At 42.4% G+C, this 26,346-nt stretch overlaps 1 protein-coding gene across 1 annotated transcript in view; it reads left to right on the forward strand.

Annotated features, from left to right (window-relative positions):
• LOC306825971 (copine-8-like) overlaps positions 1-22,112 on the forward strand; it is a 76,629-nt gene extending 54,517 nt beyond the window's left edge. The window contains exons 12-20 of the mRNA XM_079346972.1: positions 195-251; positions 923-984; positions 1,180-1,226; positions 3,502-3,683; positions 13,904-14,031; positions 17,096-17,198; positions 18,280-18,337; positions 19,124-19,197; positions 20,084-22,112. Coding sequence (XP_079203098.1) covers positions 195-251; positions 923-984; positions 1,180-1,226; positions 3,502-3,683; positions 13,904-14,031; positions 17,096-17,198; positions 18,280-18,337; positions 19,124-19,197; positions 20,084-20,296 — 924 coding nt within the window. The 3' untranslated portion in view covers positions 20,297-22,112. The remainder of the gene's footprint in view (positions 1-194; positions 252-922; positions 985-1,179; positions 1,227-3,501; positions 3,684-13,903; positions 14,032-17,095; positions 17,199-18,279; positions 18,338-19,123; positions 19,198-20,083) is intronic.
• Positions 22,113-26,346: the final 4,234 nt, after the last annotated feature.

Below are 26,346 nucleotides of genomic sequence, written 5' to 3' on the forward strand. Positions count from 1 at the left end.
CCCCTCTCCCTCTCTCTCTCTCTCTCTCTCTCTCTCTCCCTCCCCCTCTCCCTCTCTCTCTCTCTCTCTCTCTCTCTCTCTGGCGGTCTACTAAACCCACAAGCAGACATGAGTTAGAAACTCTTGCTGCCACTTTGTCACCTGCTCGTCGCTGAGACACAAAAAAACATGCTCGTGTCTGTTTTTCTCCACAGGTTCTCAATCCAAAGAAAAAAGGAAAGAAGAAGAAAAAATACCAAAACTCAGGAACAGTGAGTCCCGACATCTTGATTAGCTTCTCCCCTGATGTTTTATTATTTAGACAGGGAAGCTGCTCTTATTTTGAAGGGCCCCTTTTGCTTTCTCCCTCATAGCTATTCAGTGTACTGTGCACAGCAGTTTTAGGTTTACATGTTGACGCTGGTGAGTCAAAGCATTAGAAAGGAGCGTTAAATGATCTTATTATTGTGTTTAGAGCCTTGCATGGTCAAACTCCAGCTTATGCTACTGAGCTGCCGAGGCCACATATTACCAGCAGGACCCTGAGGTCCTCTGACCAGGGTCTGCTCGTGGTTCCGAACAAGGCTAAAAACCAAAAGACACCGTGCCTTCAAGTTTGTGGCTCCGAAATGTTGGGACAGTCTTCCTCCAGAATTGGGAGCCTTGACCTCTGTGGACACTTTTAAAATGCAGCTGAAGACCCATCTGTTTAGGCCTGCCTTTGTGTGATCCGTCTCTATTTGTATGATCTCTGTTTTTATCTTTGTATTGTAAAGCACTTTGTGACGCCTATTCCTGAAAGGTGCTGAATAAATAAACTTGACTTACTTACTAAATAGAAGACACAGAATTGATCCAACAACTCTATCGTCATTCACTGTTCTAACCATTGCAAATCTAACACTTTATAATTCCACCTTAACCACACTTTGCTGTCTGGCAGGTCACCCTCCTGTCCTGTCTGGTAGACACCGAGCTCTCCTTCCTGGACTATATCAGAGGCGGGTAAGTTAACGGTGAACGGAGAGATCACTCTGCACAGAGCAGAACTGCACCATCAGCTTCAATATTTAGACAGACAGATGCTGATAACCTGCTGCTTAATTGCTTGCTGCTGCATGCTTTGAAACATGCTGTGGTATAATGTGGCGTGATTGATGATTCCATGTTAGTCCTGACGTGATTTATTTTCTCCTGTAGGACTCAGATTAATTTCACGGTGGCAATTGATTTCACAGCATCAAATGGTGAGTGTTTTAAGCCTTTGCTCCTGTCAATTAGATCCCTTAAGTGTGTCGAACAGATAAAACTTTGGCGGTTAACACTCAGATCTTGATTTGACGTGAGGACTAAAGAGATTTCTTATCAGTCACTTTTACTCCCCTCATTCTAATGACCCCCTTTTTTTACTCAGCTGGAGACCAAAAAAGAGAGTCGAAAGTTTGACGCTGATTCAAACACCATCTGATTCTTAAAATATCTCATCTCAGATTGATATTTTTCATTAACCACATGATGTTCAGTTGTTGCCTCAGTGCAGACAGCAAAGTGCCCACACTCTTGTTTCTTCAAATTCAATTTCCAAATGTAGTCGGTGTTTATGAAGCCCCGCAGGTAAACAGCTGTCCATTTGTCAGAGAATATAATTGACACTCACCAAACAAACAAAACGCTGTAGACTTTGACACAAATGAGCGATGTTCTCATTTCAGTCCGAGATGATTCACTAAGTTCCTGTTTGTAACACAATTGTGGAGACACAGGAAGATATGGATGGCTTTCATTACTGCCATCAAATCAGTTTCCCACATTCCCGTCTCTGAGAGAGGCTGAACTAATCGTGATATTATGCACGTAATAACATCATGTCTGAGGTTTGTCTTTGAGCCCGACTATGAACAGAAGTTGAAACAGAATATTAAACCTCTGTAACACCACCTGCTAACATCTAATATGTTTTTGCGTCTTTAAAAAGATAAGTCCGGATGAAACCAACGATTTTCAAATGCCTGAATCGCCTCATGTTCAGTATTCCTCTGTGCCAAAGAGCTCCATAGTTGAACATAAAAAAACTGTTGTTGCACTGGGTTACATATCCCTTCATTAGGATGAAAATGGAAGCTTTAGTTTTATTTCCTTCATTGCCTCACACACCGCCGTGTGCACCACCGAGTGTGTGATAATCTTCAGGGGAAAACATGAAATATTTCTTCTTCCTTTAGAACATCGGATGTGAAAGAATCGTCTGAGGCCTTTTTAGAGAAAAGAAGTACATACTAATGACCCCGTAATTAGACTTTCCTGTCAACAGGAAGAACAAACTGTCTCAGGTCTTAATGCAACAAAGAAAATACGAATGTGGAAAATTAGTTCCATATACACTGAAACATAGTTGGGTTTGGTCTTGAATTTGAAGGCTGACGTAGTCCACGCGTTGATGGGTGTTTTTTTTTTTTTAAACGTAGGTTTTAATCATGTCCACACACGCTCTCACCATTCCAGTCTGAAATGATCATTTCACTTCTCAAAGTGCTCTGCTATTCAACACAGAGGGAGCACTAGTTACAGTCGGTTACATCTGCTATTGCACTTCTCTCATTTTAAAAACACAAACCGAATCTTCACCCTGGAAGGGGTTTCCCAAAAGGTGTGTGTTTGTGTTTGTATCTAAATATGCACTTACATGTTGACAAGGCCTTTAAATGATGCCTGAAGGCTCCATCTCAACATCAGAGAAGAGAAACTCAAGTCGGTCAGGAGCGAGAGTTGTGTAGTGTTATGGTGAAACCCAAAAATCCAGACTAAGTCCTAATACATGTAACGTGTGTCGAGACGAGGCGCTCATGGATTGTGGGAAAAGTCAAGCCCAAGCTGCAGCTTCTGCTTCTTCATGAAAACTGAAGCCAATGTTGAAAAACTACAGTTTGTCGAGTGTCCACTTGAGGTTGGCTGCAAAAACCAAGGACTCCCCCTCAACAGCCCAACACTCAGACCTCGAAGACCACATATGGTTCTGGTCTTTTCCTTGTGGTACCAAAATACCAAGCTGACAAATTCAGCTAATATTCTGCATCGTGCTTCTTTATAGACAGAAAACTGAGTTTTAAGAGCAGAGTCGGACGTTTTAATTAAACAACAATCACATTTTCGTGACTGTTAAAGAGAGGATCTTGTGGGCTCAGCAGGTCTCTCTTCATCTCATCTTATCAGGGTAGCATCCAAATTGCCGAAGTTGTTTTGTATTACTTAAGCTATCCTGTAAAAAAAATTAAAAAAATGGTGCTTCCTCATGTTAGCCTCTGAGGTTGGAGGCATCCAGTGAGGATATTTCTGCCTCTGATGCAGCTGTGCCTTGGAGAAATGTTTGTGTAACTAAAACTCCAGTCTGCATTTTAACCCCTCTTCCACCCACTCCCCTCCTTTTTGTGTGTATCTAATATGACTCAGAGCCCAGGGGGAGCAGGCATAATTACACTTTGATGCTGATGTGTGTTATATTGTGTTGAACCATCCGGGTCTCAGGCAACCCGTCCCAGCCCACCTCGCTCCATTACATGAGCCCGTACCAGCTGAATGACTACGCCATGGCACTGCGGGCGGTGGGAGAGATCATCCAGGACTACGACAGCGACAAGTTGTTTCCTGCACTCGGATTTGGAGCCAAGCTTCCCCCAGACGGGAGAGTCTCACACGAGTTTGCTCTGGTGAGGACACAACTTTTTCCAATCACTTCATCAATCCAAAGTCCGGCCATTAATCTTCTTATAGACATACAGTCATCCAATCAATCACATACACTTACTGTGGGTCTGTTCCTCTAAGGTTACGTACACACAGGAACTTTTTAATGGCTTTATGACGGCAAGATACAAAGTTTTATGAGAAAACTCTGTTAAAGTCAAATCTAAATGTTTGCAACCATATACAGATTACCATCCATCCATCAGTCTGTCCATCCATCCATCCATCCATCCATCAGTCTGTCCATCCATCCATCCATCCATCCATCCATCAGTCTGTCCATCCATCCATCCATCCATCCATCAGTCTGTCCATCCATCCATCAGTCTGTCCATCCATCCATCCATCAGTCTGTCCATCCATCCATCCATCAGTCTGTCCATCCATCCATCAGTCTGTCCATCCATCCATCCGTCTGTCCATCCATCCATCCATCCATCCATCCGTCTGTCCATCCATCCATCCATCCATCCGTCTGTCCATCCATCCATCCATCCATCCATCAGTCTGTCCATCCATCCATCCATCCATCCGTCTGTCCATCCATCCATCCATCCATCCATCCATTAGTCTGTCCTTTCATCCATCCATCTGTCTCTCCATCATTCAAGTTTCAGATAAGTAGTCCAGCTATCAATCCTTCCATCCATCCATCCATCCATACATTCAACAGTTTTCCCTCCATCAACCATCCCATGACAAATTGATCCATTTATTAAACCACCCATCATTCAATCATGTATACATCTTCCAACCCAAAATCAATCCATCCTTCCATTAAACCATCTATCAGTGCATCAATCTTATCATTCATTCCTACATCCATCCATCAGAGATGCTAATTCATCCCTGCATCCATCCAGCCATTCATCTTTCTATCCATTTTACTCCTTTTATGTCACATAATACCCGGCGCTTGTCTCCTGAACTCTCCCCAGCCTCCCATAAAGCTCTTCTTTGTCTACTGTCACTTCCAGATGTTGCTCCAGAGGCATTTACAGCCATTACATCTGCTCAGCGTTGAGTAACTGCCTCCCCAGAGGCGCCAGACCTTGAGACAAGGCACACACACACTACTCTTACCATTAAGGACTTAGCTTAGTCGGCTCTTAAAGAGGAGGACTGCAGCTGTGAAGCCGCAGTGGGGGAAATCCACCACTGACTCCGATTTTATTATGCAAGCTCCATTTACAAAGCAAAGGAGTCTCAGGAGCTCTGCTCGTACTCATGGGCAACCAAGCACAGCTAGTCAAGATGGTTTCATGCTGAGTTAATTAGAAATCCCCCCAAAAAACATATGGGTAGCTTAAATAATGTACTTCTTTGTCCCAGAGTTTCTTTTGGCTATCTCAAAGCCAGTCAACCAGACATTCATTTTTATATTTTCAAAGGGTGAAAAGACAAAAAAAAACAACAACACTTTGGTTCCAAAAATGACGAAGTTAAAGAAGAGACAGTCACCCTAACACAGAGACGTTTTTCTTCTTCCTACCACTATTGCAAGACCAAAAGAAACACACCCAAATTGATTTTTTTGAAGATGCTTCCCCTGGTATCCATCCCTCATGCCGAGTTAAAAATGTAAAACGGCTCCCCTCAGGATATTCTTCACTGAAAGGCTGCAACAGAAGAGTTTAACTGTCGACATCTCTCTAAGATGTCCGTAATATCTTCAATGTAAGATTGGATTTTACATCCTGGAGGGCCTGTAACCCTCTAATGCCTCTTACACTGGGTAATATTTTTTGATAGTAGTGGAGCATTATGGATGCTTTGGCCCTGGGGTGGCCATTTTTGATCTCTCTGAGTATCCTTGTAATTCTGTTATCCTTCAGTTTGCAACCGAATCCTGCCTGTTTTTAAGATAAAAGGCAATTCCAGTTTAGCTTTCTTCCCATAAAGGGCGATAAAATCTCTCTTTTTATTCATATTCTCCTTTAGGGTCGATTGTTTTTCATTATCACTTTTAGCTGCTCTGTCTCTGAATTTATCAAAACAAACTATAATGAAATTATTGTCAGCTACATTGCATGATGTAAAATTAGCCTAAGTGCCCTCTGAACAAAAACACACAGTGTAAGCATTTTATTGTACATGCCCTTGAATATAATTAGCAAAATTTTCAAAGTATTAGCTGTCTGACATAAAATCAATAATGGTAGCACTCTGTATATGAAAGTAGAGGATGCTGATTTACCAAAAGCCTGAAGACAAACAAAAGTCGAGATAAATTCTGGTACATACGGTCTAATTCTTTTTAGAGTTCAAAGAATGACATAAAAGTGTCCTCAGTCTTAAAGACAACAGAGTGAGAGCATTGTCTGTCTTTTATCTAACTTTGGTACAACACAAAAAGGAAACTGCGTCTGTGTCTCAGCTTTGGATTATTGGTACAAAGTGAGATCAGAAAAGACCAGAGGCTTTTTTTTTGACACTTTGTGTAATCTCTTGAGATGTTTTGCAGCAGCTCTTAAGCTGTTTTAATGGGGACGCACAAATCAGAGGCACAGATCCAGACTCTGCATTTACTCTTCAGCTGTTTCAGACTTTCAGACTCATTTTTTGACCAGCTTGTGTGGTCGTCTGTGTTTTTTAAAAAGCTCTCTGTCTGCAGGCGAGCTGCGACTTCTCAGCGGACTTGTGATGTCCTCCTATATTTTGAACGCATTTACAATTTCATAGTCTTTCTAATCTTTGCCGTGCACGAGTTTTGTTGGAAAATAACAAAAAGCTCATCTTGTATTGACGCCTTGTTCATCTCTGTCGCTAGTCTCAGAGCTTTGCAAGGTGCTTAACTTTCCTTCATAGCTGGGACTGATGCTGCACGTAAAATGCAATATGAACTTCCCTAAAACAACAGCTCAGAGCATGTTTAAAGCTCTCAGTATGACCTGCCATGTTGGTGTTGGGTGTTTGGGTAAGAAGCCATAAAAAAGTGGACATGGTCCATATTTAAGATCCTCATTGGTCTCTGGATTGTTGCTTTGAAGCCTCAATCATGGCTGACACTGTGTCTGCTTCTTGTGAGGTCAGCAGGGATTAACATTGAGGAGCAGAAAACATCACAGTTGATTTTAAACGATTTAACTTTGCTTCTTTTTTTACTCATAACAAAACAATCCAGCCCCCCCCCCCCCCCCCCCCCCATCCACTTGCTTTAGATTTGAGTTCTTACATTATGAAACAGCTGACATTCATTTCTATATTCTGCTTCTTAATTCTATGTTTTTGCACCAAGCGAATTTCACTCCAGTGACCCACGAACTACTTTTCTTCACTGAGGCGATTTCTGAGAACATCTCCGTGTTTCTCTGAGAACACAGAATCAGACCCTTCAAACATCCTGGTGGCCCCTCACAAAAGTCAGAGGGCCCTAAAGGGACAGATGGATGTTTCGGTCCTGACAGGAGCCGCACTTTGTTTGTGTGTGTGTGTGTGTGTGTGTGTGTGTGTGTGTGTGTTGGGGCCCTATAGACGAATATTCACAGGGGGGCTTCTCCAACCAGCGTTCATCAACGCTTTTTTCTAAATGATCTGACAGCAACATCTCACACTGAGGACAAGAAGTACAAACTGAAACAGGAAACAAAACGACAAAAGACAAATCAGGAAAACAAACACAGACTATATTGCTGCTTTTTACCTCTCCTCCTTCCTGTATTTTCCTCGCTCCACTCCAGCTTTACATTTTCCCTCTCGTAGAGCTGAGTGTGTGACCCACTGTGGATTAAAAAAAAATCTGGAGCTTTTAATTCATTTAGCGCTTGGTTCAGATTATGTGGATTTTTTTTATTATTGGTTTTTAGACTGTTAACTGTCTACCAAACAGTAAACCATACATGTATGAATCTTGGTCCTCTGCAGGTGCATAATAGCTATTTTTAATGTTGCACACGACAGTGACACACACCCTGTGTGAGTCCGAGTGAGAAGAAAGAGGTGAGGAGGAGGACGGACTTAATCTGAGCTGAGCGGGACAAAAAGTCTTTTCTAACTTATTTATTGTCTCTACTTTCACACATTACCACATGTACACAACTTTAAACACTAACTCACACAAGCCGACTTACACATGGACACACAATAACACACAAGATAGTTCAAAAGCACACACCCAACTCACACGTGTAAGTAAGACACACTGACACATGCACGACACAAACATTTAAAACACAAAGACATGCAGATATTTTCACATGCACATTTATTACAATAAGACAACATACACACATTTAACACAAGTTGCCCGTGTTTGATCGCCCCCCCCCCCCGGACTGTTCCCCGTTCTTAGTCCGCGAAGGCCGACCAAACACGGGGAACAGTCCGGGGGGGGGTGAAGGCCGACCAAACACGGGTAACAGTCCAGGGGGGGGGGGGGGTGAAGGCCGACCAAACACGGGGAACAGTCCGGGGGGGGGGGTGAAGGCCGACCAAACACGGGGAACAGTCCGGGGGGGGGGGTGAAGGCCGACCAAACACGGGTAACAGTTCGGGGGGGGGCAACCAAACACAGGGAACAGTGAAGGGGGGTGGGGGGGGGAGGGTGAAGGCCGACCAAACACGGGTAACAGTCCAGGGGGGGGGGCAGCCAAACACGGGGAACAGTCCGGGGTGGGGGGGGGTGGGGGTGAAGGCGGACCAAACACGGGTAACAGTTCGGGGGGGGGGGCAACCAAACACAGGGAACAGTGAAGGGGGGGTGGGGGGGGGGGAGGGTGAAGGCCGACCAAACACGGGTAACAGTCCAGGGGGGGGCAGCAAAACACTGGGAACAGTCCGGGGGGGGGGGGTGAAGGCCGACCAAACACGGGTAACAGTTCGGGGGGGGCAACCAAACACAGGGAACAGTGAAGGGGGGTGGGGTTGCGGCCAAGGGGTGTCAGCACTTCATTGATCTTCTAACAACTCTAATGGGTATGTGTTAAAAAGTAAATCTGGCCGATGCTTTCCATGCTTGATGCAGTGAACTTACAGTCGATACACCAGTCGTCTCCGCTCAGGTTAATATTTGTAACTACGCCACACATCTTCAACCACACCAGTAAGGGCTAACAAAAAAGATAAAACAAAAACTTACTTAGCAAAACCAAAATCCAAAAACCAAGACAGAGAAAACACAGGGAGCAGGGATAAGCAACAACCAGAGATGACGACACACGAAAGACACTGACAATGACATGACAATACAATGAACCGACAAGAGACTGAGGAAAAACACAGAGACTAAATAGACAGGGGTAATTGGACACAGGTGAGACTAACGAGACAGGTGAGGAACATCAGGGTAATCACAAAGGCGGGAAAACACAAGGAACAAAGAACACAAGACCAGAACACTGAGGACATGTACAAAGTAAAACCTAACACCACCACCAAAACCAGATCTACAAAATAAAACAGGAAACACTAAAGACTACACTTAAAACACAAGACAGGAACTAAACAAACAGGTAACATAGGAGAACACAGAGAGACACACTCAAGACTATGAAACATTAAAGCACACAAGGGAAACAAACCACACGAGGAAACAAATAACACTTAAGGACAGAATTAAAACTAAAACTAGAAACACAGACAAAACCAAACCAAACCATGACATATGTAGTCATCCTCGCTATCGTCTGATGATGCCACTGAGGATTCAGATGAAGATGACGTGCGAAGTGGAGAGCAGGGCACATCTGTTAATGGCAGATAACGGTCTGTCTGAGACGGGGTTTGAAGTTGGAACCCGTCATCGCTATCGTCTGACGTCGCCACGAAGGATTCAGATGAAGATGATGTGCTCAGTGTGTCAACTGAAACCGAAGGAGCATCATGGCCGGCAGGTTCAGGGGTGCTCAGGTCGTCATCGCCTGCTCCTTCCTCTTTTGGGACAATACATTTGTCAACGAGCGTCCTCATAGTTTTAGTAATCAAGCTGCCAAAAAGGAAGCCAACTGCAAAAAAAGGCATTGTGTTGTGATAAACTGGCAAAAAAAATCTGAGGACAGGTGGAAAGTTTGTCTTTCTCTGTCTGTCTCTTGATAAGTCTGCCTGTCTCTGTCTGTCTCTTGATAAGTCTGCCTGTCTCTGTCTGTCTCTTGGAGATGAATGCACTTGATGAAATGTATTCTTCAGGACTGCACCGAGTGTAGATTCGAATTGATATGAATGTGACGTCACACATCACCTTGCCTTTGATGTCCTTCCGACACGTCATTCTACTGTAACTTTGTTTACGTTCAAACCACAATAAAGGCACGTCGCTGCGTCAGAGCGTCAGAGCGTGAAAGCAGAAATTGTAATGGTCTGATATTTAAAAAAAAAAATCTGAGGGCCTAATTTAGCAGCACTTTTTATTTTGAGCTCAGAAAAGAAATCTGATGGATAGCCTATTAAAACATAATAAATAATATTGAATATGTCGGACTTTTTTTATATCAGTATTTAAATTAACCGTAGACAAAAACTTTTTGCACAAAGCTTCTCATAGTGACTTGTTAATGAAATGTTAATTCGCTGCATCGTGACGGTGCTGCTGCGTTCAGCGCGCAGAGTGCGAGCATGCAGTCCGGGACAATGTGCTGTGACAGAGCCACAAAAAGAATGAATGTTTCAAAACGAGGAAGGAAAGGAAATTCAATTGAAACATAAAATAAATATTATTCCATTGTAGTGAAAGAAATGATGTAGGGGCATCAATTAACCTGTAGGAAAAGGGAGGAGGGCGGTGATAAGGGGAGGGGGAAAAAGAACGAGAGCCCAGAGGGAACAGGTGAAAAAAAAAACAGAGTTCAGTGCCAGGGAAAAGTTTTTCTGCAGCTGACAATGAAGTTCATATGCTGATGGGGATTAAGGGGTTTTAAGAAAATAAACAGCGGAATATGAAATGAACAAAGCAACAATCGAGAAAATAAGGAATTCCAACTTTTTTTTCATTCATTCTTGGACACGCGGCTCGTTGACGAGGAAAAGTTTGGCGATGCCAGGGAACGGGACATTTGCTCTCCAAGGATCCGGGTGAGATCGTTTTTTGTTTCCCTTTTATTGTGGCCTGCGTGGGAATAACCCTGTTTGGATTATTATTTTTTGGATTACGTCGCTTATTTTTGATGACGAAACGTTTGGGATGCGCATAAGGAGGATTTATTTTTGGACAAACTGAGACTAAGAGACCGTAAAATATGAACTTTTGTTTGCTTTATTTGGTTTTCGTTTTGTGGTTTTGTTGAAGTGATTATTTGGGGCGTTATAAAATTGTTTTGTTGTGTTAATGATCAGTTGGGATAATCCCGACATTAATTAAATTGAATTGAGTTTAGACAAATGGTTTAATTGTGGGTTTAGTTACTTTAACGACAAGTTTTCTGATTTAAGTTAATCCTTCCCTGAATCCCTTGTGTGAGTGAATACAACCCTTAAGGGGTGAGTGTTACACAGTCTAATGCCACTTTACCTTCTGAGGGAAGTTCACCACCTCGTTGTTTATCAGACAGACGCTCACTTACAAAAGAGGAGGAAGAGGGGGGCGTCTATAGATTGTAATGCGCCGGTACAAACAATTACACAATTAGTTGGAGGTTGTGATTTACCGTGCAGGCGGTGTGTGCACGTCAAAACTATCTAATGCAATTAAAAATCTGAATAGAGGAGGTATTTGATGTGCAAACAAATATGTGGATGCATAAAACAGTTTGAAACAGCTGCTGCGCTTTTCTTGTTTAACTGCACGCACAACAGGTGATCAAGTTATTGATCACCTGTTTAAGATAGAAAAGAAGATGTTATCCTTTTTTACGCTTACATGGGCAAAATGTAACCAAAAAAATAATAAGCCTACAAAATAAGCCCATTTTAAAGGAAGAATATGTAACTTTTTGATCCAGTAGATGTCGCCCTTGAGCACCAGCATTAAACCAAAACAAACTGCTCTGAAGCCTCCGCTCTCCTCCAGCAGCACACCTCCAAACCTTCTCCCCACGTGTTCGCACAAAAGAGTTATATCATTGGAAAGCACCATAATTAAACGCCACTAAGTATAAGCTGCAGACAAAATTGTTCTTGGCTTGAATGGCCATTGCCTTTGTTGTTGTGTTAGCAGGCTAATGTTAGCATGCTTTATCCGCCCATGTAAACATGATGTGAACGGCACTGACAACAGCACAACTGGAGCTTCTTACTCATTGTAGACAGTTGTGACTATTTATAGATACTTTATACTTGATTTATGTGAGAAATGTTGCAGTCTTCTTTTAAGCCCCAAAATCTTTTATCGAAAAAAACCTTTAGTAAGGTTAAGACGTATAACTGTGTTTACATTATTAAAGCTCACGCGGACAGAAGTGCATTAGAAAATCTGAAGTTCTTTATCACCACATCACACCTACCTGTAGATACCATCCCCAGGAAAAGGTCATCTTATGCATTTTGTTTACATTTATATGCGGTTGTCTTTCGATGGTGGGTTTGGCTGTAGCCACTTTAGTGTAATTATGCTTGTCTCCTTGCAATCAAAAGTACGGCACGCAGGTTTTTTTTTTTTCTCTGGAAGATTTGCAGAAGAGCATTAGAGCCAGGTGTGATTAAAAAAAAAAAAAACGAAAAGAAAGAAACGAGGCGAAGAATCTGTAAGTGACAAAGTCCAGAAAGTCTCTCAGTTTCAGGTTTATGAGGAAATAAAGTTTCTCTGACTGTGAAAATCCAATCTCAATGTTTGAGAGTCCAAAACCAATATCCTTTTCATGATTTCTTCTTGATTTTTTCGCTGCTGTTTATAAATGAGCTGTTGGAATTGATGTATTAATTTAAAAATGTTCGTAGCTCCTCCTCTAGAAATCCTACTTGCACATGACTTACAAACTGCACAGTCTCTGATGCTTCTCAGAGACGGTGTCAGGCCCCCAAACTGCTGACATTTCCTGTCATGTTTCACCATGAAAAAAAGAATCAGAGATTATCTAACAGGTGTTTTCATCTGCCCTGTGACAAACCTTTTCTCTGAATGTGCAGATAAATTATCTTGCCAGCATGAAATTGATGCAACTCAACAGATACACATTTGCGACTGACATTGGCACATGCCACATTTGCAGATAAGCCGATGACTGATAGAAGGAAGGATACCGGCTGCTACGGATGTCCGACTGATAGAATATACATCAGAAAAGGGAGATGGGACTTCGTGCATTATGATTTGGATTTTAAGTTTTGAAGCACAAAGAGGATTTTTAACGTCAGAGGAGGAGTTTATTGTTAAAAGGAGGACTCTCAGTTTGACTCAAAAATACAGAAAACAAACAGAAATTCTCCACTGGCCCCTCCTGCTCTTCTGTAGACACTCCTCTTTGGATAAATGTGTTGTTTTTAATCCTCTTCTATTCAGACATAATGTCAGTCAATCAGACGTTATGACATCTCCTGTGCATATTTCATTTCCATCTTTTAAACAAGACACTTTTCTTTCTTTTTTTTTCAAATAAATACAAGGCAATAAACTGCAAAAAGAAATAACTGTAAAGAAGATTTCTCCACATCCACTTCACATATTCATATCTATATATCTATATACGGGTTCCCAAATGTTTGACCCCCCCGCTGCCTCTAACTGGTGACCCCCATTGATGGAAATGGTTAAAACATTTATCCAAATAGTAGCAGTAGAACAGCACAAACACGTTGTATTGTTTAAGTAATGAATTGTAAGACCCACTTCTTTCTTGGTTAAATAAAGTTTAAATAATATTTAAAAAATAATCTATTAAACTACTTCTTGTTTTTTCACAATATTGGATAATATATGCATTTTTTTATGCTATCGGAAACATTGGTAATATTTAAGATAATGCTTCTAACTCTGAAGTGGTGGATATATACATTTTATGAAAGGAAGCCGAGTCCACCCATGAAGAGCAGCTTGCTCCCACAAGCCTTGTTATACCCAAGCTGCAGAGAGAACAAGGTCATAAAGATTGACATTTATGGCTCTCTGCAGCTTTCTCCTACTCTAAACATAAATCCATTTAAAACCACATTTTCACCACCGTATCCCAAGACAGCGAGCCTCCACAGTCTTCTAATCGGATGTATTGACAGTGTGAAAATTACCTTAGATCTAAGGCTACATGTTTTTTTCCACAGGTACATTTCTGTATTTATTTACGTGGCTTTTAAGGTTTTTTTCTCTGTTTTATTTGTGCAGAACGGTAATCCACAGAACCCGTACTGCAACGGAATCGAGGGGGTGATGGAGGCCTATTACCAGAGTCTCAAATCTGTGCGTCTCTACGGGCCAACCCACTTCTCCCCTGTTATTAACCATGTGGCCAGGTAGGTCCTATATAATCACAGCCCGGGATGGGGGGGGCATGTGTAGGCTGACACAAACGTCATGCAGTACAATGCACAACGTTCAGTGATGTTTACAGAGATGTGCAAAAGCAAAAAGAGGTGATTTTAAAGGGACACGCTAAAACGCACCGAAGACAAACCAATAGTTTGTGAGGATGGTTTTTAAGTTGATCTGTGTAGGAAGAGGATGCGCATGATTGGTTGACACCAGACTTACCAAGTCGGTTAACATAATTAGAATTAAAATCCATCTGACAGATACCTTACTTTATTGATCCTGATGGAAAATTATGAATATATAACTGGTAAATGTCATGTCTAAGCCATCCGTCACTAACAGTGGCTGCAGCTCTGGTTAATGGGCCTGCTCGCCACGTTCTACAGCCCAGATGTAAACCAGTGAACAGATCATCTCGCACGGTTTGTCCGTATTGTGCTAAATTTAGATTGATTTGTGTGAGTGTTTTTTATTTTTTATTTGACAGCAGCACTCTTTTAGCAATCTAATTAAAGATTCTCTTTATTTCTGCCGCCCGCGGATCTTGTCTGGTATCCACATCCTCTCTGCTCCGTGTCTGATCGCTAAAACAATCTTTAATAAAAAAAAAAAAACGTGCAGTAAAAAGTTGGCGGAGCAGATTCGGTCATACAGCTGTCGTTGTGAACAGTCTGTTGTCATGGAGACAGGACGGATGTGCTTCATGTAGGCGCTCAGTGAACACACAGTCAGAACTCTTCTGCCTTTAAAAACGCTTGGTGGACACGAGGCCTCACTGATTAACTCTTCCACAATCAGTCAGTCTTTATTGGTACAGCATCAATTCAAGTGTTGAAGGACCTGTTTACTGTTTGTCTGTTAACATTAACAAGAGAGCAGGTGAACAGAGCATGCTCATTGTTATGTTTTCAGGAAGTAGATAAAGGACCTTTACATATTGCTATATTACAAAGAGCCCAGCTTAATCCGTCATAGTGTGACAAGAAAAAAAATTCCCTTTAACAGGCAGAAATCTTCAGCAGACCCGGATCATGACGGAACAGCCGTCTGCTAAACTGTGCTGGGCTTGAAAATGGGATAGAGGGAGATGGAATAAGATGCAGAAAGAAGGAAAGACGAGCGCTGGTTGTTTGGGCAGGTTATCCTCTCCAACAGTCCCCAGGTTAAAACTGGGATTTAAAGATAGTGACATGCAATAATATAATATGAAGGCAGAGAGAGAGAGAGAGAGAGAGAGAGAGAGAGAGAGAGAACAGTCCTGTGAAGTGTGTGAACAGTCGGCTCAATGATGGGTTACCTTCAGATGAAAGGAACAATGAAGGTAAAACCCCGTGCTCATTAGAAGAAACAGTGCCGAGGATAATATGAATGTCACACCTCCCACTTCACAAATACAGGCTTCATTAATCTCCCCGCGCTGCACCATTAAAAAAAAAAAAAAAAAAAACCGACAAGACAAGAGACAAACGGACCCTCGAGTGGAGTTCAGACTTTATTGCTACAACCAATTATAAATGCAGAAACCTGCTCTTCCTGCCTTTTTCAATATTTGAAACTTAATATAAACACCTTCAGTGGAGGTTAGCACAAACTGTCAGCTGCACTCTGCTAATATTACAACAATAACCACGGATAAAAATGTCATGTGCTGCTGTGTACTACAGCAGTTTCTGACTTCCACCTGACATCCTCTATCGCCACATCCTCTGTCATGAACCTGGAGACTCACTGTAACAAGCACTTTTCCCACCTTTCATCATCAGCTTTAAAAGCCCATCTCTCTCTCTCTCTCTCTCTCTCTCTCGCTCTCTCTCACTCGCTCTCTCTCTCTCTCTCTCTCTCTCTCTCTCTCTCGCTCTCTCGCTCTCTCTCTCTCTCTCTCTCTCTCTCTCGCTCTCTCTCTCTCGGAAAGTGTCGTCCGCCCACTCGCACTGAGAATAGCTGCATTGTTCAGCGCTCACTTCTGTGCAGCAGCGTCTGACTAAAACCCAGGAAGACACGGCTAAATAAAAATAAAAAAAGGTGACACCTCGTCACGTCACATTTCTAATGAACCCATCCTGATCTAATAATTCTGTTGTTGATTCAAACATATCCTTCAAATCTTTTCTGCACATATTACCAGGACTAAGGGAAACTGATCCTCATCGTGTAAGTGAAGAGAGAAAGTCACACCTGGGTCCAAGAGGTATCCAATAACTGCTGTTATATCCGAATGAATAAACAGGAAGAAAGCTTATTTTGTAGTTAATGTGGCCCAGTGTATTAATGTGGAGCAGCACAATGATTAAAGTGTAACAGGTCCATCTGCTCTCACTTCTCAAGTCTATTTGAAAGTGATCACTTCGGACTAATAACCTGATGAGGGGTGTTATCTGCTCAGGTAATTGCAGCTGTGCATGTGGTTCCAGACTGATTTTAAGGGTTTTTTTCTCTTCCAGTTATTTAATTTTAAACTTCAATAAAGTTCTGATGGGAAGACAGACGAAGGCAGTTTATTAACAGAGCGTCATTCACACGAGGAGCGGAGTGAAAAGCGGCAACTTCTGGATCATTATGTTGCCAAAACGAGTCATTAAAAATACAAAACCTGTTCAGATATACGACCAATAACAATAAGCATTTATTTTACTGTTTGATCTCTTTTAAACATATAATGTCAACAACTTAGAAACGCCTTTTTTTTTTTAATCAACTCGTCCATTGTACGTCTGTTAAACGCTGGATGTTGCTTTTCCTAAAACATTCGATCAAACCTGATTTTTTTAAAATATAAAATCAAGTTGAAAGTGACGCGTGGTTGTTTTCAGAAGATGCGTCGATTAAAAATAACGACCGGGTTGAGCTCCGAGGCTCACCAGGTGTTTCATCACCATCAAATGGTGAAACACAGGGAAGAAAAGAGAGGCGATCAAATGTCAAAAACAAATCTGTTACATATCAAAGTTTGACTCTTTAGTGCTTTTTTAGATTGTATTTGATTGATCATTTATATGAAGGATTGGTTTAAAGAAGTGTTTCCTGATTTGCATCTTTCCACTCCAGGTATGCGTCAGCGGTGACGGACGGCTCGCAGTACTTCATCCTGCTCATCATCTCTGACGGCGTCATCACAGACATGGCACAGACCAAGGAGTCCATCGTCAATGTACAGTACCTCAGCTTCTCATTGCACTGCGTGTCCTATTACTGAAAGCACATTTTACCAGTAACCAGGAGCGGCTGATTCTGACAGCAGCATCCAATATTCATTCGGGTAATTTGTAGTGAATCATGCGAGGACCTCAGGTGGTCCAGCGACGATTATCCACTAATGTGAATTGTAATAAACTAACAAACAAACAACATGAAGGAGGCGATATGAAAAGCTGTCGAGCTGCTGCCTCCTTCTCTCTCCTTTCACCCATCTTCACTAATGAGCTGAGAGGGTTGGGGTGTCATCCTCCTCTCTCTCTCTCTCTCTCTCTCCTCTATATCCCCTCTGAACCCCCTGATCCTGCCACATTCAGGTCTAATAACTCTGCCTTCTAATGAGGGGTAAAGCGTCTAACGATTTTCATATATTTGGAGGCTCCATCGCCTGTTCCCGCCGCTCCACATCACACCGCCTCTCCATCCCTCTCGCTCGCCCGTGTGATGTAACGCCATTGTAGAGTTGGATTCCAGAGTAATTATTTACATGCCCGCAGAGGACCCAGACCCCCTCCATTCTCCAGCAATTTGGCCATGCGTCTAATAACCACTGGAAGTTATGAAACAATGAAACAAAGAAAAAGCTTCATTCATCACTTTAACTGTACGAGGGCGGCTGAGATTTAATAAAGTATATTGCGGAGCGGGGCAGCAGTTCAGCCGCAGCTCAGAGCAGACGGACGAAGATGTAAATGGGAGTCGTTTTTAAGCTGCCAAGCTCTGAGAGATTTAGACAAAGTTGTAGATGCATGAAATTACAAAACTCCCGAGCTGGACGGACGAGAGGCTTTATTAAAGCGGCTGGGGGAAGGCAGATGGAAGTGAATGAATAAACCCCGTCTGTCTTAACAATGGTGTCGAATTTTGTCATTGAGCTTCCCTTCTGTGCACTGTTAGAGCACAGTGCAGTCATTTGCAGGGGGGGGGATTTTTTTCCTGTCAGCCTGCTGCGTTTAAGATAGCAAAATGGGGGGAAAGTGCGAGCGCTGCTTCTTCTCCACCTTTTGATGCATCTGCTTCCCCTCCACCCTTCACAGGCGGCGTCTCTGCCCATGTCAATTATAATAGTTGGGGTTGGACCAGCGGAATTTGACGGTAAGGATGGGAGCAGATCCTTCGTGTGCCTGTGCATGCTTTTGTGTTGTGTGTCTATTTGCATGCAGTAATCCTTCGCCTTCATTCTCCTTCCTATCTCGCCTCCCACATGGATCAACCCTTCTTTTCTTCAACCTCCTCCATCCTCCTCCTTCTTAATTCTTCCCCTCTCCTCCTCCTCCTCCTCCTCCTCCTTCTGAATCTGAGGTTAAGTGGATGTGAAATTCCTCATTTGTAAGGCCAGATGTGGTGGTTTTTTTTGTTTTGTTTTCAGCGTTAGTCTTATAATGAATGATGGCCCTACTTTCCACCTCTCGCCTTTTGTTGTCATGTTTACAATTCTCGGAGCAGTCCTCTGCAAAAAAAACAACGAAAAAAAACAACAACAACTCACTGAAGATGAGCAATTAGCCTGCACAGTCAACAGGATTCAGGGATTATCACGCTTATGAAGCCAGGGTGCACGACGGTTTGCATGACGTCCCCGTGCTGCACATCGCTGGCTCTTACACACATTCTCGCATGTTCTCTCGCCCACGTGCACGCTTGTGCGCCACTTAGAGCCCGATGGCTTCACGCTCAGCGACGCAAATTCTGTGTACTCATGCCACGTTTGGCATTACCAACACTCAGAGGGAATGTAACCCAGTGGCATGCTAATGGCTCCAGCAGATTAAAAGCAGACGAGCCGCGTGTCGTGTTTGTTCGGCTCGGCTCTGACATGGCGGTTTGAGTCTCCTGACAGGGTGTGACTGATGTGTGTTCTCTCTCCCCCCCCCCACACAGAAATGATCGAGCTGGACGGGGACGAGGAGAGGATCTCTTCCCAAGGACGATACGCGGAGAGGGACATAGTTCAGGTAGAGACATGGCTGACTGGCGATGTGACTGGCTGCTCAGCAGGACGTCCCCAGAGGAATGTGGGATTTATGATTAATGGGGAAAGGTCGCGGTGCTTGACCCTCTGCTCTTCTTCCTCACTGTGCCATTTTTCTCTCCTTTTTGTCTCCTCTTCGCTGTCTCACACCTCTAAACTACGTCCACCTCGCGTTTTTGTGTCCTTTGCGTTCTCTAACCTGATTATTCAACAATCAACACGACCTGTCTCTTTTCTCATTTCACCTTCTTCTCTTTTATCCATGTTTCCGCCATCCTTCCTTCCTTTCTTTGTGTTTTCTCCTTCTCTTTTCCCGTCTCCTTTTAACACCCCCACTCCCTCCTTCCCCTCCTTCGTTTGACCCAACTCTACTTTTCCTCCTCTTCTGCCGCTCATTTCTCTTCTTTCATCTCCTTTTCTCTTCCTTCCTCTTCTGTCTTCTCATTTCTCTGTTTCCTCCCGTCTTATATTCTCCTCTTCCTCTCCTCTATCCTTCTTGCCTCACATCTTTTCCCTCTTCCAACCCGTTTCATCTCTCCTTGTTCCCTCTCTCGTCCTCTCCTACTTTTCCTCCTTGTTTCCTCTCCTCTCTTCTCTTGTTCCCTCTCCTCATTTCATCTTCTATCCCCCTTCACACCCCTCTCCTCCCTTCTTTAAATCTATGAAGGGATTTGTTGAATTTTGAATTTTTTGAGCCCCCAAGTGAAACTGAAATATTTTTTTTAATTGATTCTTTTGACTTTTGGTTCTCTTACTTTTTTTTTTTTCCTTCATTGTTAAATCTCACATTTCTTTTTACTTATAGTCTGTCATATTCAAGGGATGATGTGACAGCCAATGGGTTTTCCTCCCCCCTCTCCTCTCCACAGTTTGTTCCTTTCAGAGACTACATCGACCGGCGAGGAAACCACATCCTCAGCATGGCTCGCCTGGCGAAGGAAGTGCTCGCAGAAATCCCAGACCAGTTCCTTTCCTACATGAGAACCAGAGGGATCAAACCCGGTCCCCTGCCGCCCCCTTACACCACCTGCCCTCCACCCGCTCTCCACCCACTCCTTGCCAGGCGGGTGAGCCGGATCTAAAGTCCCAGGTGCCTCTTCAGCGCCGGCCGGCTGACTCCTCTGGTCTGTCCTCTCCTCTTTCTGCTTCTTCTTCCTGCTCTTCACTGGAAGCTTTTGAGCACACAGCGGACCTCGCCAGCTCTCTCATGCTGCACTGTGGGGGTTCGGTTTGCCATGAGCTGTGATCGTGATGCGGAAAACCCAGAGTGGGACTCTTCCAAGGGACATTTCTTGTAGGTTTTTGAAGGAGGAGGATTCTGGTGTGCCAGAAAGACAGAACAGGACTGAGACTGAGATCACTCGCAGCTTTCAGACTGTCAGGGTCCAAGCTTTGGAGCCCCTGTTTTCAAACACTGTTCATCTCTTTTCGATTTCTCTTTCCACTTCCTCACAATATCATCTCTCAATATATAAATGTTTACAAATCGAGGACTAGAGTGGGAGTTTTTTTCAGGAGGACATTTATACCAATCAATGTGAAAACCTTTCAGATTCCTATTTTTCGGCTGCAGAAACTGGAAGTTGTGACTTTGTACAAAAAAACAAACATTTAGGCCGTGATGCCACGTTCTTCATTACAGAGTGTTTTGTTTTTTGTTTTTTTTTAAATAAATGGAGCATGTGCTAGTTTAAAAGAAGCATGCACTGTTGTCTTGCACTCAGGGCTTTGTCCCTCCCACATCAACATCGACACCACTGCCATGTCCCATTACAAGCCAACCAATCACCTACAACCTGAAATCTTCCCAATTTCTGCTCCGTCCACCTGCCTTGACTCCTCAGGTAGCTGTGCTCCCTGGGAGTCTGGTCAAATGAAATGCAGCAGGGACTCGAACCAGCCTTACTCTATTTTTTTTTTTGTTTTTTGTTTTTTGTCGGATAACGTTCACAGACACGGTGGGTTCTGGAAACGTGGATCTCCAAGCCCAGGCGTCAAAAACACACATCTCACAACCGAACCTGACTGTGTGTTAGCGTCTTGTTTATTTTGTTTTTTTTTGTGACTTAACATCGTACTTCAGAAGCATTTCTTTGTTTTGTTTAACGTCTCTCTACCTCTCACTTGGTTTGATAGTGCCAAAACGTTTCAATAACAATGTGTTGGCGTTTCTGTGTGCGTTGAGTTCACAGTTTTTACCTTTTTCTCACTTAAGTTTTCATGAAATATCTGGCAAACTGTAGGATGAGAATCATGGCACTTTGGTAGCTTTCACATCAGGTGACTCACACTTCTCCGTGTTAGCAACACACTGTGAATATGTGCACAGAAAACAGCTCACCAACAGACCAGTTTGTTTTGAACAGTTGCCCAAATGGATTAGAGAAGTGACTGTGAACACGTCTTTTTGTTTGGTCCAACAGCATTGTAACTATAAAATCAATGGTAGTAATAATCAGTAGGCCCTAAAGGTTAAGTAGCATGTAGCTAATCATCGACTTGAAGGAACATGTCACCAGAAAAACTCAGTTTTCCTTTCAAATAATCCCCACCTGTTGGCTTGAAAAGGATGGAGGTTGCTACTTTTGGGATGACAGCAGCTTTTCTGCACAGTTACAACCTCAGAATTATTTCTCTATCTTCTGTTGGCAATTTAGCCCTTTGGGAATAATGACCTATATTTTAGAGATGTAGTCGTAGGAGGTGTAGAGCAGGCACAACAAATACATTGGCCAAGACTTGGCTCTTTCATGTCCCGGTGCACAAGAACAGAAGGACCTTGGCTAATTCCTACATTTGGATATTTGCATTTAAATGCATAAATGTTATAGACTCATGAAAGGCTAAAATACATCTGGAAGCTAACTGGTGTGTGTATATATATATATATATATATATATATATATATATATATATATATATTTATATACAGTTTTTGGCCAATAAGCTCTTTCGCCTGCAACATTGGCTGTTTTATTTCCTGTACACATAAAATGCCTTTTTAAGGTTATTCAATACTACCCAACAAAAGAAAAACCAGAATGCTTCTGATTGCAATAAATAATGCTAAATGTACAGGCTCTGCATTAGTAGAAGTTAAACTTCTGGAGGATACAAAAGTTGCAATGGATTCTTGTGGAAATGTCACTTTTTAAAAGAAATTCAAAAAGGTTGTTTTCATCATTTATTGTTTCCCCTACTTGGAAAAAAACAAACCCTCATAATAAGTCCAGGCAGATCCTCAAAGGCCGGGTTCAAAGTGTGAAAAAGTAAAAAAGGCCCTGAGAAACTGTGGTCTCAATAATCCTGTTTTCATCAGCGAGTGGCATCTGGACGTCTTTCTTTTATTAGTTTGAATCTGACAGATTTTTGATACTTAAGAGACAGATGTCTGTTTGGTTGAGAAGCAGTCAAACCTTCATTCAATGGCAGTTTTTAGTTTGTTTTTTTCTTGCAAGATTGTCGTTAAAATCCGTCCAAACCACAGCCGAATAGTGACTTTAGCTGAGTTTGTTGAACTGCAAGTGGAAGTAAAACAAATGGTGGTGAAGTGTGTTTGAAGTTAAGAGCTTATTGGTGCAAATATAATGTATAGATAATTTCAGGTAGACTGCTCCGGATTATTCTCCTGACCTGGCTGTTCACATATTCTCCTCACAGCTGGAGACTATCCCTGTCAGACGGCAGGGTAAGACGTGACGGAGTAGTGGACGCAGAGTGAGAATATTTGCCTTGACTGGATATCAACGCTACGAGTAGTTTAACAGAATCACAATATCATCAAAAGAGCAGAGAACAAGATAGAGGAGGAACAGAAAACGTAAAGCAGCCGTTTGATTACGTACGTGGAGATCGCAGCGGTTGTGGGCGGACAGTCAATGCGCTGCCTCCGGTCACAGCATACAAACGCCACCGCCCCCTCCCATTGGCTCGAGCTGAATTCTCCTGTTATATCCTGCAGCGTTCTCACATCAGCTCACTCGGACTGTGGGAAAAAAACACTCGGGGTCTATCAGGAGAAGTCCGAGTGAAAAATGTTGCTTTTTTTTTTTATTTATACACACAGCTCCTTATGGAAATATCAGGAGTTTTTCAGGAGTTTTCTGCAAGTGTGAAAACTCCTACATGTTAATGTTGATTATTTTAATATCGATCCTCTTTACCCTGTCATCAAAAAAACACATGCTCCCAGTATAGCAAAAAAAAAAAAGCGCTCTTTGCTAGTAGAAGCTAATTAAAACTGTCCATCCATAAACAAATATTATGTGTGCTTTTTATAGACTTCGCTGAATTATTTGGTCTTGTAATTGGGTCACCATCTGAATCCATTGTATCTGCTGCGATGCCAGAATAACTAAAGCAAACTACAAACACTGCAGAGCCTTGTCATGGTCCGTATTTGATCTTAAAAGACTGAGTTATTCTGGGCAGTGTTCTTTGGGGAAATACTTTAAACAGGTAACTGCACTGTCACTTTTAGCCAGGTTTCCGAGGGTTGAAACTCCAAAGCAACCCTGCAGTTTTGCCCAGTTATGTGTAAGATTTATGACTTTAGGCAAAGCACAAAAGCTCCAGCCACCGCACCCAGAGGCCCCTTTATGACTCATGTAAATGTGTGAAGAACAGCGTTTCAACATTTAACTCTGTATCTGTGCAAACTGTAGATCCCATCTGTACTCTTTGGGCCCTATTCAGTCACGAAACACACGATCCACACAAATAAAGGTTTACGACGTTTTTTTCTTCTTCTTCTAAACCTGCGCCTCAAAGTTATCACATACTTCTCGGCTAATGATGCTTCGTTCAAACGTCTACTTATAAACTGCTTGTGAGATATTTTCTGAGATATTTATACACTGTACAAAATGTTTGCCTTTTTTTGTGTAATGGTAAATATACTGTGTCTGTAATGCTGCTTCTTAACTGCTGATATAACTGTAACATTTTATACTGAGGCCTGTAATCATATTTAAATCATGACTAACAGGCCTTATTCATGTTTATACATCAGTTATTCATATTTAAATCATGAACGACAGGCCTGTATTTTTGTATACGCGAATGGTTTAAATAATAATGTTGTTTCATGTGTGCAAGATGTTTAAAAGTAGACCTGGTGAGCAAGTTCACTCCGTAGCAACATTTCTGCCAAATTGGATTTAAATGAAAGTGTAGCATGTCATTGTTGACTGAGACTCACTCCAGAGAAGCTGGTTATCTTTCAGTCTGACTGAATAGGGTCCCTCAGTGTGGGGACAGCTGGTCTGATAGGTTTTTGTACTCCTTCTGTGTTGTCGTGTCATTGCAGGACTCCGTGCAGTGGGACGACGGGGGATGTTGAATTGCACAATGTAGCACTGGTCTTTAGTATGGAATTAGACTGGAGCAACACTAGCCTGAACCAGATAAGACCAGATCAGGCAGGAACAGGGTTTTTTTTTTTCTTTTTCGTGTACATATTGTGTATATAACATGTGTACGTATGTTTTCCAGAGAGTTGACTTTGCAGCAAACTGCCAGGACTCTGACACTCTCCTCCTGAAACACAAGGCAGGGCCTTTCATTTATTTATCACAACACGATGTCAACTTCATCTTACACCCACACTCTCTTATATACTGTACATCCAGTACATGTATTTGTATATGAAACATGCATGACACTTACATAACAAGGTGACAGCTGTGTGAAGGAGGTCCTTCGCTTGTTTTCTCAGTGTTTTCAGTGATGAGGTGATCATCGGGCATTAAGCGCCTTTTTAAAGGTTTCTTAACATTTCCTGTCAAGTGAACATCCACAATGTCTCCACATCTGGATGATTTAAAAAGTGATAACCACAAAAATCATTATCACATTCAAATCACATTTCTGACTGGTCAAAATGTGTAGGACATGTTAGTAGAGGTGTTCATCTTGATTATCACACATGAGGCCGATATGTTTTACTAAGTGAAGTGATCCATCAGAAAATAGTGAAACTACTCAAAAATGTGAAGAGACCATTATTAATGAGAATGATTTATTTATGGCCTTTTTGCCTTTATTTGTTAGAACAGCTGAAGAGAGACAGGAAGTGTTGGGAGGAGAGAGTGGGGGACGGCATGCAGCAAAGGGCAGAGGTCAGATTTGAACCCACAGTCACTGCGACAAAGACGATGGCCTCTGTACGTGAAAACCGCGATTCAGGTTACTTTACGTTTAGATCAGTGTCCCCCGAACTTAGAGCACACCATCGTTGGGCGATGGCTAGCATTTTCTGAAATTCAAATACTGTATTCCTTGATCAGATAATTATGAACATTGGTTATGAAAAGAGTTTGTTAAGCTCCGCCCCCTCAATTATTTTTGCTCAGCCTGCCAGGATTTTAGTCCTCACACAAAGTCCAACAAGTCCAAAAAAAACCTTTCAAAACCCACGGCTCAAGCAAACAGTTGAAAAGTTACCTGTTGATGTTTCATGATGTAGAAATCAAAATAAATTGCTCCTGATTTTATTTTGGGAATGGTTAGGATAAGACGGCACAACCCCAGGCTATTTAAAGCAACAATATGTCATTTTATCACCTTGAAATAGTCGTCTATTTATCGTTAAAATAATTTTTCTAACAGGGAGACTGGAGCCTCTGTCCTGTCCACAGAGCGGCCCGATCATCTGTTGACGACACTATGTAACTTTGGCACCAGGTTGAAGACATTGTGCGAGAAGTCAGAACAGTTTTATGGCGCTCGTTCTCACTCAAGCCTTCAGTTTTGAGAAGAAGCCAGAAAGCTCGTCTCTGTACTGTTTGATTCTGTGTCTGAGGCGAAGAGGGGAAGAGCACTGATGAAGTTAAGATAAGAAAAAGAGAGTGAGCGAGTCAGAATCAGTGTTTTACTCGTGCGCAGTTTGATGGTTCAGTTCAGTTGCACGCAGAGACCTTCGGAGGGCGCCAAATCACACTTTACCAAATTCCTACGTATTGTTGCTTTAAACGAAAAAATAAAGAATTGCAGACTCCACAGATTAAAAATGTGGAGCGGTCCAAAGCTTGACAGGCTAAGATATGCTATATATCATAAAGGCTGCATAATACAACTACCTGACTTCCTCGTTGTTCTCTGCTGTATACAGAGGACAGATATGACTGTATAT

The sequence above is a fragment of the Symphodus melops genome (assembly GCF_947650265.1).
Source record: "Symphodus melops genome assembly, chromosome: 6".
Taxonomy (NCBI): domain Eukaryota; kingdom Metazoa; phylum Chordata; class Actinopteri; order Labriformes; family Labridae; genus Symphodus; species Symphodus melops.